This window comes from Phalacrocorax aristotelis, chromosome 15 (assembly GCF_949628215.1).
Source record: "Phalacrocorax aristotelis chromosome 15, bGulAri2.1, whole genome shotgun sequence".
Lineage (NCBI taxonomy): Eukaryota > Metazoa > Chordata > Aves > Suliformes > Phalacrocoracidae > Phalacrocorax > Phalacrocorax aristotelis.
In genome coordinates this window covers 8,751,644-8,768,549 of record NC_134290.1, presented here as the reverse complement: position 1 = coordinate 8,768,549, position 16,906 = coordinate 8,751,644, and the positions used below count along the sequence as shown (strand labels likewise).

The following is a 16,906-nucleotide window of genomic DNA, read 5'->3' as shown; positions in this document are numbered from 1 at the left end:
AACATTAACTACAATTTTCTTGCAGGTCAAAAGTGGAAGTGCTTAACACCCACTATTTTCTTTCTGAGTTATAAACCTAAAAGTTAGAAACCTGAGCTTAATGCTCATGCAAGTTATTTAGAATCACAAAAAGGCTGACATTTTCAGTGGTTTGTTTATGCTGAAGTCACACATACACCCTCAAATTTCGTCTTATTCAAGAAATGATAATTTAACTCCACATATACATACACACATAGAAAGAAATCAACCACGAGAGCATAAGCAATTGCTATATCACAGACCGATACCAAATACCCATTTCTACAGAAGCTGTTTTGCCCTATTGTCATTGCTCCAGCAATGCAACAGTAAATGCTGCTGCCACCACCAAGAACCACAAGCTGCCAGAAACAACTGTTTAGAGCTGTAGATAAGCAGTACATAGGGTCTGGCTTCTTTCAGAAAAGCACATGCAATTTTACTCCATCACTCAAGCATTCATGATTTAGTATTTTTAAAATACCATACCACTACAAGGAACCATACTGAAAAAGCTAACGCAGTCAAATCGAGAGGCCAGGATTTCCCTTCTGTTTGTCACACAGCTTCTTGAGGCCTGAACCCCTCGAATACAGTTGCAGAGCATTAAATACGCTTCAAACCACACCTTGTGATTGGTCATCTCTACCACATATACTGACAACAAATTCCAGTAGTTTTCATTAAAACAAAAAAACACAACAGTGAACTCATAGGCTGATTGCGATGGATAATTATTAGTAAGCCATTCATTTAGGAACTGTGTACACAATAACGTTAATGAGAGCACCCTAAACAAGGTTCTTCAGTTTATGGTGATCACTAGAGTCTTAGAGGCTTTTATAACAGGTACCATTTAAATTCTCCGAGTCTCTTAATAACACACCTGTACACAAACCCTGGACTTCCCACATGAAACCTGGACTTCCCATGAAACTGATAGTGACATATACTGCTAGAAGAATGTAAATAATTATGATTTTAAGAGAGACAAAGGAAAAAGCTTACGTCTATGCATTTCCCGGTAAAGAATAGTTAGTGCTTGCAAGGAATTATCATCTGTGGGTTCAAGTGCTGCTACTTCTTGTGCCAGAGCATACGCTTCATCTTGCTTGCCAGTTCTCTGCAAGCCAATTGCCTTTAGAACCTATTGACACAACACAGAGGCAGCTGTTAGAAACACAGTTGGCAGTTAGCAGTGAAAATCCTCTCATTCCTGGTGAGGAGAGGCTTTGCCTAACTACCTCATTACTCCTACAGAACTTCAGGTTTTATTAAGCTTCTAATCCATATGGCTATAGAGGAAAACTTCCAAATGCAAGCTGCATCAAATAGTGGGGCTTTGGATTTCTTAACAAACACGCAGGCTGCTCCAAGGCATGGGCTGCCACTCAGTTTTCCCTACCTGTAGACTGAAAACTGACCAGTCCTGCCAATTTTCATTTTTTTCTTTCAAAAACTGGCCAGAGAGAAGTGACATAAATGAGATTCAGGTCCATGACACTCGCTTCAGCTTGGGAAGCTTTCAAAATGCAGAAGTGGTATGTACAGTAGAGGAAAACCCACAGGGAGAAGAGAAAAGCAGAAAGATAGTAATATGTTCAGAAAACCGAGGAACAGAACTCCTCTCCCTTCAACAGGGGCACAGCAAGGAGGGCAGTGAACAAGAAGCAGAAGAGCAAATGCCTCCAAAATCACATTGTTATGTTTTACTAAAGGCTACACCTCCCAAGGAAATGCTTTGGGCCAAACTACTACAGAGAGGTACTCTGACCTAAGGTCTAAAAGAGGCATTTTTAGGGCACAGCCCATGTGCCAAGGTTGCTCGCAGTGGTTCTGACAGGGAGCTAGACAATTAGTACAGGTGTAACCAATTACACCCTAATCATTAGTCACCAAGAGGATCTGTACAAGTTTTCAGGCAAATGCAATACTGTATGAATTAGAACAGCCCGAGATGTTCCAGAGGGTTCAGAAAACACCGTGGTCTCTGGAAGATCACAGACACTGCTCAAAATACTCCAAGTCTCAGAGCTATGCTCACTGAACAAAGTCCGTGCACCGCAATCACTTACCTTTGCACAGTGAAGATCCTTGTGTTTTTTGAGCAGTTTATCCGCTTGCTGGATTGCCATTTTATTATTGCCATTATCGAGATAATCTGCATAAGAACATATATGGTATTATACCAGAACGCGAGACCATTTGGCAAAGCTATCTGTAATTTTACTGTGGAGTACGCGCTGTTAGTAATTTGTACAAGGAAAATGCGGTTTGCGCTACTGGTCTAAGCCAAACATTCAGCAAACATGTCACTTTGCAGATGAAGTATTCATCTTGCTGCACTAGTTTTAGTCATTCAAACAAGCAAGCTTTTGTAATTACTCCACATAGATCATTACAGCAACAAAAGAGACATAATAGAGCAGGTTCTGCAGCAACAGCTCTTTGCTGGCGATGGAGCTTAAGCTCTTGGCTTTAGTAAAAGGAGAAATTAATTTGGTGTGCCTTTGGGAGACTTTCAATGACTTTTAACAGGCAGCAGGTTAGAAAGCAAGCACTCACAATCCATCAATGCATTAGGTGAGAAGACCTCGTCTACACAACCCATACTTACAGCAGACCCCTAACAATGATCACTATGCTTTCATCAAGCTGGTTTTGAAGACGAAAGAGCAAACCTCCCAAGGAGAGCTTCGCTATTTCTTAGGGGGATCTAGTAAAACTTCGCTGTCTAGTGAAACTTCAGCTGCAGAAAACCCCTGTCTCATGACCATTTTCTCCTTTTTTCAGCTTGGTATTACAATTTTTAGCCTCATCTACAGCGTATTATTAGACAACAAGCAATTTTAGATTATGACCCCTATATGATTCCTCTCCCTCAAAAATTAATACTTACTAACCAAAACCTAGCAGAAAAGCTTAGCTGCACCTGACATGCCAACAGGGAAGGGTCTGCTCACACTGTTCCGGCCTCTCCCCTAGCAAACTGTGAACAGAGCTAAGGCCAGTTAAGTGAAATTACATTACACATCTTTTTCCAGTCAAGACTGCAGTTCTCATAATGAGAGAGAACTCTTTACTGAGCAGAGAGGTGACCTTTTGTAATTCCTTGGTATATGGTACAAAGTGTACATCTATACTAATGAGATTTATATTCGGCGGCTTTAACATTCGCTTCCATAGCCAACTAAGTGCTGCAGACTTAAACTAGAACTAATTGGACTCCTGAGACCATACAGACAAAACCTTGAAGGAGGCAGCCTGCCCACACTAACCAAAACAGAATGTTGCTGCATAAAATAGAGTTTGAAAGTCTAATACATTGTCTTTACGTGGGTTAGATGGCCATTTTAACTTACGAAAGCCTGTGCATCACCTGTAACATTACAACTTAAGCATGGACTTCTCAGTGAAGAGGTTTCTGTGGAACAGAACATCCTGGTGATCTCTTCATACCCCAGCAGAGACTTCTTGATTGAAGGATCTATTTTGCACAGTTCACTTACACACAAATTATCTGCCATGCTGCGCTGTCTGTCTTGGATTGTTTAATAACTGTGCTGATAAGATCTCTGCTTTAGGTCTCCTAAAGTAAATCAAATAAACCACAAACCTCTCTAAACGGCAGCAGAATAAAATGATTGTATTTTGCTAACAATAAGTAAGTCTGTCGGAAGCCAAAATAGCTGGCAACTTCCAAAGGAATCCAAGCTAAAAGGAAAATAAACTAAAGCCTACATTAGTTGCAAGTCTGTAGGTGGAGATGTTCAATGGCTGGAAACACAAAACATCAACTTTCAGGTGAAGGAAGAACAAATCAAGATGAAAGATAGAAATAAGCTGTCAAGGAACCCTGAGTAACCAAGGCACACAGTGCACACTGAAGAGCACTGCTGTAAGTCAAGAACCAGACCTTCGACCTCATCCACTCATCTCCAGTTTATGGCTGTTGAAAAGTTGTGTATTTACCTCTTTAAGGATACACACTTTATTTTGAGTTCTGCAGCAGCAAAGCCTTAATTCAAATCTTACACAGCAGATAATCCTTTCTATTTTAAAGCTCTCTCCCTAATAGCTATACTCTCCGAAATGAATACAGTGAAATACATCAACATCTGTTTTAATATCCGTTGAACTTATCATGCTTTTAAAGAACATTTAAGAGGTTATACGGGTTATAACACAAATAATTGCATGCTAATAAAAACGGCAGTCACAGCACGTACAGACAACTAAGGAAAACACTTAAAATTGTTACATAAAGACAAATTGCCCAGCTGCGCTCATAACTATGCGATGAACTTTAAGACATCTGTGTGTTTACACTTCTAATCAAGCAAAACTATCTTCTTCCATTTCACTGGAACCCACAACGGATACAAGCCCATACCACACCGTCCTCCCTGCCCGAGCAGCAAAGGACATTCGCAGCACGCGTCCGTCCCCAAACGAGGGCAGCTCTCCACATGTTCGCAGGGAGGTTCTTTTCTGGTGTTGAAAAAGTTGAGGACGTTTTCTGAGATCTATATCCAAACTTCAATTTTAGGGAAGAAATTATACCGTAGCCCGGGGAAGTGTTTTTCTTTTCTCTTTCTCTATATTTGCATAAGCAGAGACAAGCTTGTCTACAACCTCTTAGGCAATCCCAACTGCATGTACTACCCTTGGAAATATTTGGGGACAGCTTAACACAAGAGGTTTCTTAACAAGACCGACTCCTAACTACTTCAATTGACTCCCAATTAATTTTCATAACACCGTAATTAGCCTGTGCCACAACACCTCAACATACAACTTGAAGGTTGCCGTGACTGCTCTCGTTCCTTTTATGAATTAATTTCTAACTTCCCTGCAGCAGAAAACAAACGCCGACTAAAGTTACCTTGACCGGCAGAGGCACAGACCCCCACCCCCCTGCCGCTGGAGCGGTACCGCCTGCGGGCGGGCTGCGATCGCCCCTCCGCGCCTCCTCCCGGACGCGGGTCGGGGGTCTCGGAGCGGACGGAGCCGAGAGGAAAGCCCGGGTCTCCCCGGCCCGGCCGAACTCAGGCTTCCCGCCCGGGGCGGCAGACGCGGCCGCGCTCCGCGGCAGCTCCCGCACACACACCCGCACCGCGGGCGCACGGGGGCAACGGCGGCCGGCGGGAGGAAGGCCGGGAGCCCGCCGGAGGGGGCGGCCGGGGCCGGGGCCGCGCTCCCGCTCGCCCTCGCAGCGGGGCCGCCCGCCCGCCCGCCGAGCGGAGCGCGGGGCTTCCCCCGCCGCCGGGGATGGGGCGGGAGCGGCGGGCCCCGCCGCAGGAGCCAGCCAGCGCTTGCCGGGCCGGGCCGCCCGGCGGGTCCCTCCGCGCCGACCCCGGGCGGGCCGGGGTAACCCCGCGGGGCCGCGGCGGCCCGCCGGGCCGGGGGACCGGGGAGCTGCGGGGTCCGTACCGTAGATGGGCCGCAAGCGCCGGTCGTTGGGGTCCTGCACATGGCCCCGCGCCGCCATGATGAGAGCGCAGAACGGCAATGCGCAGCCGCCGGCCGGGCCGGCCCGGGGGCGGGGGTGAAGGGACCGGGAGGGAGCGCGGGGCGGGGCCGCGCCCGGTGCGGGGAGCCGGGGCGGTGGGGACGGCGTTTCCTCTTCCCGGGGCTGAGGCGATTCCCGCCGCAACCGGCCCGCGCCGCCACGGCGGGGTGTGCCCTCCCTCCTCTGAGGCCCACGCGCCCCCCGCCCCCTCCGCGGCTGAGGGAAGGGAGCGGCCGCCCTTCTTCCCCCGGCGAGGCGCGGGTGTCCCCAGCCGTGAGGGGCTGAGGGGAAGGGGGTGCCGCTCCTTCAGCGCCCCGGACAAAACCATGGCGATAGCTGCAGTCTCCGAGGCGGAAGCCCGGCTGTGTGGCAACTGGTAAGAAATGAAACTGAGCGCTCGGGAGGGGCGTCTGTGTGTTGGGGCCTGTCCTTTGGGCAGGAAGCTCAGGGATTAAATAAGTAAGCAGTATGTATTCCCTTGAAATGCTGCGGAATACTAGAAGGTGCAAATTAATAATGAACATACTATCTTTTTAGAAATGTTTGGGTTTTGGTTTCACTTTGCAAGTATTAACGTCTTAGAAAGTAACTTTCCCAACCTTTAGCCAAGTTTCTGACTTAACAGGCAACTAGATAGAAACCAAAGTATTCAAACAGAAATAAAGATTTTTAGTGAGGTGCACATGAAGTACTTGATTCCAGGTTTTCCTTTAGCAGCTTTGTGTCTCAGAGGCAGAGATATAAAAACAGAATTAATAGGCACATATTGTTGTGGCAGTTGTTTCTCTCTGTAAATTCTCTTTCTTCAGACACTCCAATACGTTGAGTGATAATTATGTCATCTCATGAGTTGCATCTTGAATACATGCAACTAAAGAAATTAACTTTTTTTTTTTCCTCAAAGAGACATCGCAATCCAAGCAGTTTCTTGCAACATCAGTCTAGTTTGTTTGCAAGCAGTGAGTATGCGCAGTTTAGACACTGCTGTTGGACTTCGTTGCTTTGCCAGGCTGTAGTGTTTTTCCTTGGTGATGTGAAAGGCATTAAGCTGTAGGTTATAAAGTTAATTTTGGTGTTTTGAAGACTGTGTTCTTGTGTGCAGGGGGGGAATGATACATCCACCTAGAAATGATGCTGCCTGCTTGAGGGCAGGAATAAGGGCTTCTAGCGCCTCAGTTCTTTTTGCACCTTTTGTGTTCATAAGCCTTGCATCCTCCTCAGGAAAGGAAAATGAGTATCATAGAAATGAGGTGAGTTTGGGAATTTTGGCTATAGAGTGATATGATTACCGTTATCATGCCCTGAACAGATCTGGTCTAACAGGATCTGTTCTTTATTTTATCCAGGCAGAGCACTGTTTGATCTGTCATAGCCAAGTTATTTTCAGGAAGAAACTTTTATGTTCTCAGATTAGTTTATTAACTTGAACCTGGTGATAACTTGTTTATGCTGCAAAATTTGTCTTTCCCACAAGGAAATAAATCCACCTTGATTTTATCTTAATAAAGTATGAAAACTGTGACCGTTGCACACTATATATGTTAATATGCCAACTGTAAAGGAATGTGGAGGCCTGGTTGGGCTTGTGTTTCTCTGTCGTTAGTCAGTTCTCTAACCCGTGAATTCACAGAAAGCTTTCTTAGGATTTTTTTTTTTAATGAAAAACTGCTTGAAATTGTTGTCAGTGTATTTTCTGAAAAGTAACCTCTGTGACCTCTCATAGCAAAAAGGATATTCCTGTTGCTAATTTCATCATGCATGAAATCCACTGCAGCAGAAATATTGAAGTATGCCGCTACTGCAGTGAATTAATCCCAAAGTCTGAAATGAAGAACCATATTGAGTCTGAACATGTGCAGGTGAGAAACAAATTTCTCCTCTAAAACTGCTGACTTCTATGGCAATTAATATAACAAGGACTGTTTATTGTAGGTGACCTGCAAGTGTAGCATGAAGATAGAAAAATTTCTCTTGAAGGATCATGAGGTTGGTGGACTTTATATTATTGGACACTTGGAAGATAGTCTATGGTATTTCTAAGCACTGATTCTAGACTGTTTCGGTCAGCCAAGACCTGGATTACAACCTGTGATTGATGCATCCTTTTTATTGAACCGTGCTTTCTAAATTCGCACCAGCTGACAGATTGTGGCTGGAAACTGCCTTAAAGTGGTGGAGCCTGCTCAGGCTTTCTTATAAAAGGGCTATCTGTGCTAACTGGTGATTTTGTCCTTGTCAGGGGTGAAGATGAAAAGTGTTATGCTATTTTAAAAGTACAGAATATAATTAATTTGACTTTTTAAATTCCTTTAATGTTACAGATTTCTGACTCTGCTGTGGTCATTATGTGAGTTTTAATAACTCATCGTGTCCAAACAGACTTTTAAAAGAGCTTGTAAAATAAACTAAAATGGGACACAGTGCAATTTTCTGAGTTTCTGAAACCAGTTGGCTGCTGTCACAGGCAGTCTTGTTATAGATATCAGTGCCTTCCCTTGCTCTCATGTAAAGCTCATTTAAAGGCAGCTCTGGAAGTGCCACACGAGTCTGCTTATTGGTGAGATAAAAATATTCTTTGAAGACATGTCCAGTTCAAAACCCTGAAAGTAGTTTATCCTGCATGTTTGTGTGTAGTGCTTTTAGTTTTGTTTATAAAGCAAATGATGTATTACTGCAGCACCTGCAATTATAACATGTATTTCTTCTCTGTTTAACCCAATTTGAAGGGCAACTTAGCTGTCATTCAGTGTAGTGTAACAAACATACGCAGGCAATTCTTGTTGAGTAGTAAATGTGCTGTAAATCTGCTCCCTAATATAGCACACGCTAACATGTTTTTAGCAGTACTCAGTGAAATCTGATTAGTACTGGATGTCAAGACTGTGTGTAAAAGCTAACTTCAAAAAGCACCATGTGAATCTGCTGTCCAAGCGTTACAGATTTAAAAAGCATTTTCTAAGTATTTGGAGTGCTTCAGCTGGTGTGTTTATACACAGGTTATACAACGTGTTGTTCTTATATTTCTCACATAGTATCTTATTCCAGGCTTTTCTTCAGTGTAGCTTCGGGTCTGGCTAAAGAAACAATAGACTGCTCAACTCTTAAGCAAACTGAGAACCTCCCTCCACCTTTGCCTCAGTCTTCCATATGTGAAGAATAATAATCCCTCTTTCTTTTTCCAGGCATCAGCGTGCCCTCTGCGCCCTGCCGTCTGCCAGTACTGTGACATACAGCTGACTTTCAACAAGCTCCAGGACCATGAAATTTACTGTGGAGCTCGGACTGAGAGGTGTGGTGGGTGCGGTCATAACATCATGGTGAAAGATCTAAAAGACCATCCTCGAGTCTGTGGGCAAGAGGTGAAACAAGTGAGAACGATGCCTAGCTTTGAGGATGAGGATGCAGATTTGCACACCCTTCGAGACCTTAGAAACGGACTAAGATCAGGTAACCGCACTGGGCCTTTGTGGAGAGTGCCCAGGGTGCTAGAAAAGCAGATTTATAGCAGCTGTGTAGGAGACAAAGCACTTAAGGACATTAGCAGAAGAAATGTTTCAGCAGCACAAAGAAGTCAAAAGTGAGGTAAGGTGTAGAGAGAGTAATAATTGGCTTCTAATTTGATGTTTGGCAGCGGATCCAAGTATAAGGTTTTGTAATTGCTTTCTGTAAAAACACTGAATAATGAAAGCTCCAGAGGCAATGTGAGCGGGACCACTTTACTGTGGAATAGAACTGCAAAGGTATAAGCCAACTAAATAGAGGACTGCTGAGGTACCCGGTGTGAAAGCCCAGTCCACTGCCTGTTCTTTTGTCTCAAAGTATCTAGCTTAAAAATGAAATTGGAGTTGTTTGCTCACTGCAGATTCTGTCTGTTTTTGTTTAGCAGCTGCACTCCTCTTTACATCAGTTAAGTAGAAGGGTAGGTGAGATCTGGATGAGGGTTCACATATGTAGTGCTGCGCATTTCCACAGTAGTGTCCCATAGCTTTCCTACCAGAAAAGATTCCATGGTTTTCTTCTGTACATATACAATTCCCACTGTTGTCAAGTGTAATATTGTTAAAAGGAATTTGTTTTCCCATCAATGTACTGAGGAAACAATGTGGAAACGTTTCAGCCTTGTAAAAGGGCCGAGACTACAGTATATTTATTGGACCTCGTTCACGGTGTAGATCATAGAAGGTTCCTCCATGACTTTGTAGAGCTTCCAAGAAGCTTAAGTTCAAGGTTTTGGAGTAAGAGGAATTACTTGCTTCCTTTTCTCCTTTTTTGCTTGTTACAAACAAAAATAGATGAGTGTTTTCTTTCTTCCTCCTGAATTTGATACATGTGTCCTTCTAGGCTTTGAAACGCTCACCTCCATGAGCGTCCACACGTGCACGTGTGAAACCCTCGTGGCTGAGCTAGTCTCATGCATGAAAGTGAACTGCTTGTTGCAGACTTAATGTTCTCTCAAATTTATATTTATCTTTTGAAGAGGATGAACTGGAGCAGCTGGAGAGAAATGAAAATACTCATTCTTCACTTTATGAAGAGTGGAACGCCGATTTAGACTATGTGTTGGCTCTTAGCCTACAAAATGAGAATAATCCTCTCAGTAATACTGCAGATGAAATGCCCAGTGACTTCTGGGAGAACTACTACACCAAAGAGTCTGTGCTGTCGGCCTGTCTTAATGAAACAGACAAGCCAAATATTTTCTCCTGTGACTCTTCAGTGTCTTTTAGCACATCAAACCACATAAAGAGTAAGTATAAATGCTGTTGTGGTGGTTTTTTTTCCATAAAGTTTGAGAGAATGGAGAAGGGAAGTGAGGATTCTCGGACTGGGAAAGTCAAAGATTATTGAGGTATTTTAAAATGTCAAAATGAGTCTCTCTGAGACTCCCTCTAAATCATTTTTAGATAATTAATACACAGGAGAATAGGCTCTCCGTAAGTACCATTCTTCCTTCCTTTCTTAAACTTTATCTCTGGTTCCTCAAAACTTAGCAATATTAGCATCTAAAGTAGTTTCTATTCAAAGAGGTATTACTAAAGCAAGGCTGCAAGGGAAGAAGAAATAAAAGCTCTAGTGAATCTCTGACCTTGATATGTGTTGAGAGCTTCATAACAACTGAGTAGGTGATAACTTCCTTGGTGAAGTAAACATGATAAGAAGGGAGAATGTGGGGGAGACCTTAAGTTCTGGCTTATTTTGAAAGCAGAAATGGTACTAAAGAGTTTCTTGAAGGCAGTAATAGGCTTTTTACCAGACCGTTCGATGTATCTTTGACTCCGAAACATTGTTCTCACTCTGGGTTATGTGAATTTGCTTTTGTAAAATTCAGCAAGTGGGGCTGGAGTAGCTATTTCTTCAGTGTTTGCTCTGGTTGCTGTCCTGTGGCACAGAACAGGAGTCTGTTGCTTAGGAATTTTGATGATAAGTCGAGCCGACTGCATTGGACTTCTCTATGGTAGAGGATATAACCATGACTTACTTTGCAGATGACGAGATCATCATGCTGCCATGTGAATTTTGTGAGGAGCTCTACCCTGCCGAAGATCTGATTCTTCATCAGGTTTAGTACTTTCTTGTATCGTATCTAAGGGTTTGCAGTAAAGACTCTGTTCTGCTGCCGTGACTGAACAAGGGTGCAGTCTTCACTCAGTGATGCTGTGAGAACTCCAGCAATTTTGTCTTTGCAAAGCATGATTTTTAAAGTCCAGAGAGCTAATTTTTCCATGTTGCTTGCCTAACAGACAGGTTGTAACCCAGCAAGTGCCTTTGCCTCGTTCAGTAAAATAAGTTCTTCTCTAAATCCACGAGAATATGATGGTCTACGTGCTACTGGGTCCAAAAGCCGTAGGTTTCTCTCTTCGTCCCAGCCCCAAGCTGTTCAGGCAGAAGGGAACTTCATGATTCCATGTGAATTTTGTGGCATCAAACTAGAAGAGGAGATGCTCTTTCATCATCAGGTACTAAACAGAACTTGGTTGGTTGTATCCCATCCAGTTGTTCAAGAACTATGCCAAGTCCTGCAGCCTCTTACGTTTCAGGCATCTATGTAACTGTACCCTGTGCTAGATCTTCCTAAACAAAGCCTCCTGGGCCCCATCTGAAAGGCGGTGGTATGCTGAGGCTGAAGAATAACAATTATTTTTGGAAGTCTTTATAATGAAAGCTAAAAAAAAGCCCCTGAAATTGCACAATACAAATGTTTGACTTTGACATAAAAGTTATGTTGAAACCAGGATGTATGAGTCACAGCTGAGGGGGGAGGAGAGGAGCACAAGCGCGTGGTCTGCGGAGGTAGGAGAGGAAGTAGACAACACAGACTGTATATCTGGGAGATGGAGGAACATCTCAGAGGGTAGGTGGGGAGAGAGAAAGGGTAAGAGTGTGGATTTGTCTGAGGCTCAGCCTAAGAGAGTGGTGGTGGGTTTATGAAGTGATGGGTGCTGCAGAGGGCTTGCGGGGTGTTCTGATGCTTCTGTAATGTTGCTGTCTGATACTTGTAATATGGAAGGAATGCCAGGTCTTGGTACTGCTGAAGCTGTTACTGCTTTTCAAGAATGCTGGACAGGGACCAGCTAGACCACTTGGTTCTTTAATGCTCTGTACGCTGAAAGAGCAGATTTGGCAGGCGGCGTGCACATAGAAGAGACAGTCCTCTGGAATTTGCTGCTGTTACAAAGTTACGAAAATGCTGAACTTGCTCATTTTGTTTCATGACTGAAGGAACTGGGAAGTTAAAAGTTCCTACAGTCCTAACGAACTAGTGAAGCTGTATTTTGCTGGTTTGTTTTTCTAGGCCTTTTCTCTCCTTGGTGACAGCAAATGTAGTATTAGTAGAAATGAGATCTGATAAAATTTCATAGCTTCTCCTTTGCTAAATAGTAGGGCTTGACACTAAGGAGAAGTCCCATCCACTTCCTGTTACAGCTGGCTGTTGGAAGACTTTGGTGTTTTTCTCTCACCCTATCTATTTTGGAAATGCAGAGTGCAAAGTCGGCTTTATTTACAAGCTTCTAATATTTTTGGTGACGTTTGTGTACAATAATCAGGACTTGTTAAAAATCAGTGACGGGTGCTGAGTTGCCACAATATAGTTTCTTTGCAAATCACAAAAAGGACACCCTGTATTTAAAGTTTTGTGTTCCACCTGGTATTCCTGGTATCTAACAAGGGCAGCAAATGATTCCCTTTCTAGTTCAGGTTTTTGGTGTGTGTCCTATGGGTTTCTGTCTCCTTGTTTTGTTGTTCCTTGATGTAATTAACCTGCAGAAAAACATGACAAGGGTAGCCAATGGGGGCACTTCTGGGGCAGCATGACTTGGAAATCACTTCTAACTTGATTTTTGTCGTTAGACGTGGGTTTTGTGATGGCACTGATACCAGGTTGGTTACAGGAACTTGATCAGAATTATAGTGACGGTCCCTCAGGGCTGCTTTCCCCATGCTTGGGACTGGCTTTGCAGGGTCATTTTTAGGTGTGAGAGGTGGAAGGCTGCATAAGAGAGGGTCTGGTTGTTGGCTGGCTGGCAGCGAGGCCCCAAATACAGGGTTGTTCTGTTCAGCAGGGCTGGCTCACGCTGCCAGTTCCGTTTTTGCTCAGGCCCTGTGATAGCTAGTGGTTATTCCTAAGCTCTGTGAAAGAGAGGATGTGGGTGTCATCAAGCAATATCTGCCTCTTCCTAAAAACAATTCCCACCAACCTTAATCTTTCCAAGGGGTGATGCTCTGCAGTGTTTTTGCAGGAATGAGTCTGAAGGAGCTGTCGTTTAAACAGTCAAATGTATGTTTTGCTTTAGCACCATTGTGATCTGCGCCCAGCCAGGCCAGCAGCCAGCTTTCCATCTCGGCAGCTGCTCGCTCCTCAAGCCAACAGAGAGAGAAGAGAATCACCAGAGCTGGCTCGGAGACGAATCAGGCATCAAGGTGTGGGCAAAACACAGACTTAAGCACACTGTTTTCCTTTGCATTTGCAGGAACACTCTGCCTGTTCCAAGCTAAATAGGTGGTGTTACCCCGTTCTGTCTCCAAAACTTAAAAACCTTTGATCCCCTACCACTGGTCTAGTTTGACACAAGAAAGATTAAATCCCTGAAACTCAGTATCCTCAGAGATCTTGGTTATGAAGCCCTGTACTGCTGGAATGGAAATTAGGTCTAGTTTTGTTGTCTGACTAGTCTCTAATGTCTCATGCTCCATTTACTATTTCTATGAAGCGCTGTATTCTTGTCCTCTCAGGAGATGTCTCTCCTTGGTGCACAGAAGGCTTTGGGCAGCAGAGGCTCAGCCATCCTGCACGAGGGACCAAGTCACTGAGCAACACGGCAAACACCAGGAACGCACTCCTGTCCTCTTCAGCGAGAGCTAGCGATGCTCCCGAATCAAGGGGGAAGCTCAGGAAAGCGGCTGGGAGTGAGGGAGGACCGAAGAACAGCGGTGCGAGTGAATCTGCAGGAGGGACAAAGCCACGTGAGAGACCTACTCACGACTCTCATTCTGAAGCCTTCACATCCAGCTCCTCGAGAACTTCTCCAGCCCAACCAAGGTACCGCCTTTCTCTGCCATTTCAGGCAGCCACCCCGGGCCTGCCCTAAAGCGTAAGGGCTCAGTGGCACCTGATTATTTGCTCTGCTGAAAGGGGGGGCGCAGCCTCAGGCTTGGCACATTCTGATCTTCATATGGGAGCAGCCCAACAGCAGCAGCAGTGACAAATCTGTTCTGGTCCTCTGCCTCATTTCCATAGGGTACAAATCTGGATTCCCTCATATTTGTCCGTGGCTGAAAGGGTTTCCTTCAGCTTAATTTGACTGCTGCTTATCTGAGTCCCAAACTTTTGTATCAAAATAGAATGGACAAAATGGTCACTGGGAGACAAGGCGTTATCCAACACTGTTACCTAGCCATTGTAGCACTCTCGGCTTTTCTCTGCGCTCCTTCAAAACTTAAACTTGCGTAAACCTAAAATGAAATAAAAAAATTTTAGCGTGGTGCCTTTATGGCTCATCACCTACTTTCTTTGCTGCTTAATTCAGCTTGCGTTACCGCTAGCCTCAGCCACCTGTTGGGTTTTTCCCCCTGCGGTGCAGTGTGTGTTACTGAAATGCCTGTGGGCAGTTGACCAGGCTGTGGTGGTTCTGCTACAAAAATAACTGGGTCATGGTTCAGGAGAATGAAGGGCTTCTTCCTAGACCTTCCAGCATCTCCCTGGAGTGAAGGACCTATGTGTATTCAGCAGAAAGAGCACTGAAAGGGGTAGGCTTGCTTCACCAGGAAGCGTCCCTGTTCTTTTCCTACAGCAGTGGAAGAGGAAGGAGCCTCGGGATGGCGGACGGTCCAGTTGGAATGAGGCGCAGGAACACCAAGGTAAGGCAGCTGGTGCCAGGACCGTGCTGCTTCGCTCGGTGGGCGGGTGCAGGCTGGACGCCTCCATTTCAGAGGGAACAGTGCCTGGCTGTTACCCCTTGAGCAATAGCTTTGCCAGGACAATGGGCTTATTTTACAGTCCTTCCTGCTTCAGGGAGGTGTTCATTAGTTGCTTGTTATCAAGTACTCTTTGAAACCAGCATTTTTACTTTTTTTCCCTCCCTTTAGGCAAAAGTACAGAGCCCATCATCTGGTCATCCAGAGAAGTGATCCACCACTTACAAAAAACACATTCGGCACTCTGGACACTATTACTGTGCACTCAAGTACTTATTTAGCTGAGTGCAAGTGAACTCCTATATTGCCCTGTCACTGAGGACTTTCTATGAATTTAAATTTTTATAGACAGTGGCCTTTTTATATCTATCTCTAATTTGTGAGCATATACAACAAGTTTTTACTTCTGTGCTCTATATTAGCACCACCCCCAGACAGCAGGTGTGCTCCTGCCTTGGGAACCACCTGGGTTATGTTTTCGTACTGGCTTTTTGTGACACACAGTGAAAGGGAATTGTTGACATACTGAGCTTCACACAGGCACACTGCTGCTCCTGTGCTAGTTAGGTATTGTGAAGACAGCAAGTCGATGAAAACCAAAAAAGCCAGCTCTCAGCTTGGCCGATGCCAGAGAAGCAGCGGGCCCAGGAGCTGACCTGAGCCTTCCGAAGGCTGGGCTCTGCACTGGAGAGGGCCCGCCACTGTGAGGGCAGCTGGTCCGGGCAACTCAGCTGGGGACGCGGGGTCGCGTTGAGCGGCTTGGCGCAGCTGGCCCTCTGCAGCAGGAGCTGGAGCGGGGGGCCGTGGGGTGTCACGGGAGAGCCTGCAGCAGAGCCCATTCCCAAAGCTGCGTGGCATACCTGCCTCCCTGGGCAGGGCTCAGCCAGGCGATGCTGCAAGCACCCCGGGGGTGGTGGGGGCTGCGCCTCCACCCCCACGTCACAGCTTGGTACCAGATGTGCCCGGGGAAGGGAGAGGGGAACCACCGTTGTTGGGGAGAAGCTCTGAGCCCACAGCTGTAAGATGCTTTTTAGTGCTGTATTAGTCCATGCTTTTTAAATTCCTTGTAATAAAGTTTTATCTAATCATGTCCCAAACCATCACATAGTAAAAGTCTATTGCACGAGGTGACGTGGGATCACAAATGCCGTTTGAGGGTAGGTTTCTCACCCCCACCTAGTGCTGGCCAGTTCAGAGTCAGGGGCAGCGGGCTTCGTTAGTTTGTGCTCCACCGTTATTACCTGCATTAACAAAGCCCTAATGTTCTACGGGAGCTGGGTCAACCGTTGTGCTTTGGCCCAGCCTTAGGGAATTGGTAATGCGAAAGCTGGCCCGTGGGCATCTGCCTAATTAGCGGGGTAGCGGAGGTGGCGTCAGCAGGGCTCGTGAGCCCGTCACCCTTCTAGGGCAAGGCTGCTGCCAGAGGCCGCCCCCCGCGCTGCAGCGCGGGAGGCTAATGATGGCTGAAGGGAGCTTGGTTTTAAAATAAAGACATTTTACGGACGCTTCCACCAAATGTAAGCGTTTATTTATACAAGAAAAGCAGAATAAAGGTATTTAAAAACAGGTGGGAAACAACCTTGCGATGGCATTTCTGGGGAAAACTGCTATGGCAAGATAAGGGACTCTAAGCTGGCTTCGTGTGGTTCGTGAAGGTGAACAGGACGCCTCGTTCAGAAACTGTCAGTGTGAAAAATAACTAACTACCGAGCCGACAACGTGGCTGAGCCTGCGTTATGCCTCAGGCACGAGAAATACTGCACTTTCTCCATTAAGGAAATATTAGCAATCATTGTGCTTCCTTTCCCTTTTGTACAAAATATTTACATTTCTGTTCCAAGTAAATACAAATTACAGTGTATTAACCCATAAAAGTGGGATTTAAAAGCAGATAACCTCAGCTTCATTTCTAGCAGTTCTAATCCTCTGCATCAACACAGCTTTGGCAGTCGGAGGACT

The 16,906-nt window shown here is 45.3% G+C and overlaps 2 protein-coding genes across 2 annotated transcripts in view; one reads left to right on the top strand and one right to left on the bottom strand.

Moving 5' to 3' along the window:
• The window catches only part of NAA25 (N-alpha-acetyltransferase 25, NatB auxiliary subunit), a 31,072-nt gene extending 25,492 nt beyond the window's left edge, over positions 1 to 5,580 (bottom strand). Inside the window, exons 1-3 of the mRNA XM_075110043.1 lie at positions 5,455 to 5,580; positions 2,097 to 2,182; positions 1,030 to 1,168 (exon numbers count right to left, since the gene is read on the bottom strand). Of these exons, the coding sequence (XP_074966144.1) occupies positions 1,030 to 1,168; positions 2,097 to 2,182; positions 5,455 to 5,512 (283 nt within the window). The 5' untranslated portion in view covers positions 5,513 to 5,580. The remainder of the gene's footprint in view (positions 1 to 1,029; positions 1,169 to 2,096; positions 2,183 to 5,454) is intronic.
• A 4-nt stretch (positions 5,581 to 5,584) lies between these two features.
• Positions 5,585 to 16,047, top strand: TRAFD1 (TRAF-type zinc finger domain containing 1). The gene is made up of 11 exons (XM_075110044.1): positions 5,585 to 5,909; positions 7,257 to 7,392; positions 7,466 to 7,519; positions 8,716 to 8,980; positions 10,011 to 10,280; positions 11,020 to 11,093; positions 11,275 to 11,490; positions 13,327 to 13,453; positions 13,766 to 14,072; positions 14,824 to 14,890; positions 15,119 to 16,047. The coding sequence occupies exons 1-11, from the start codon at positions 5,860 to 5,862 to the stop codon at positions 15,158 to 15,160; spliced, it is 1,608 nt and encodes a 535-aa protein (XP_074966145.1). The 5' UTR covers positions 5,585 to 5,859; the 3' UTR covers positions 15,161 to 16,047.
• The last annotated feature ends 859 nt before the right edge of the window (positions 16,048 to 16,906 follow it).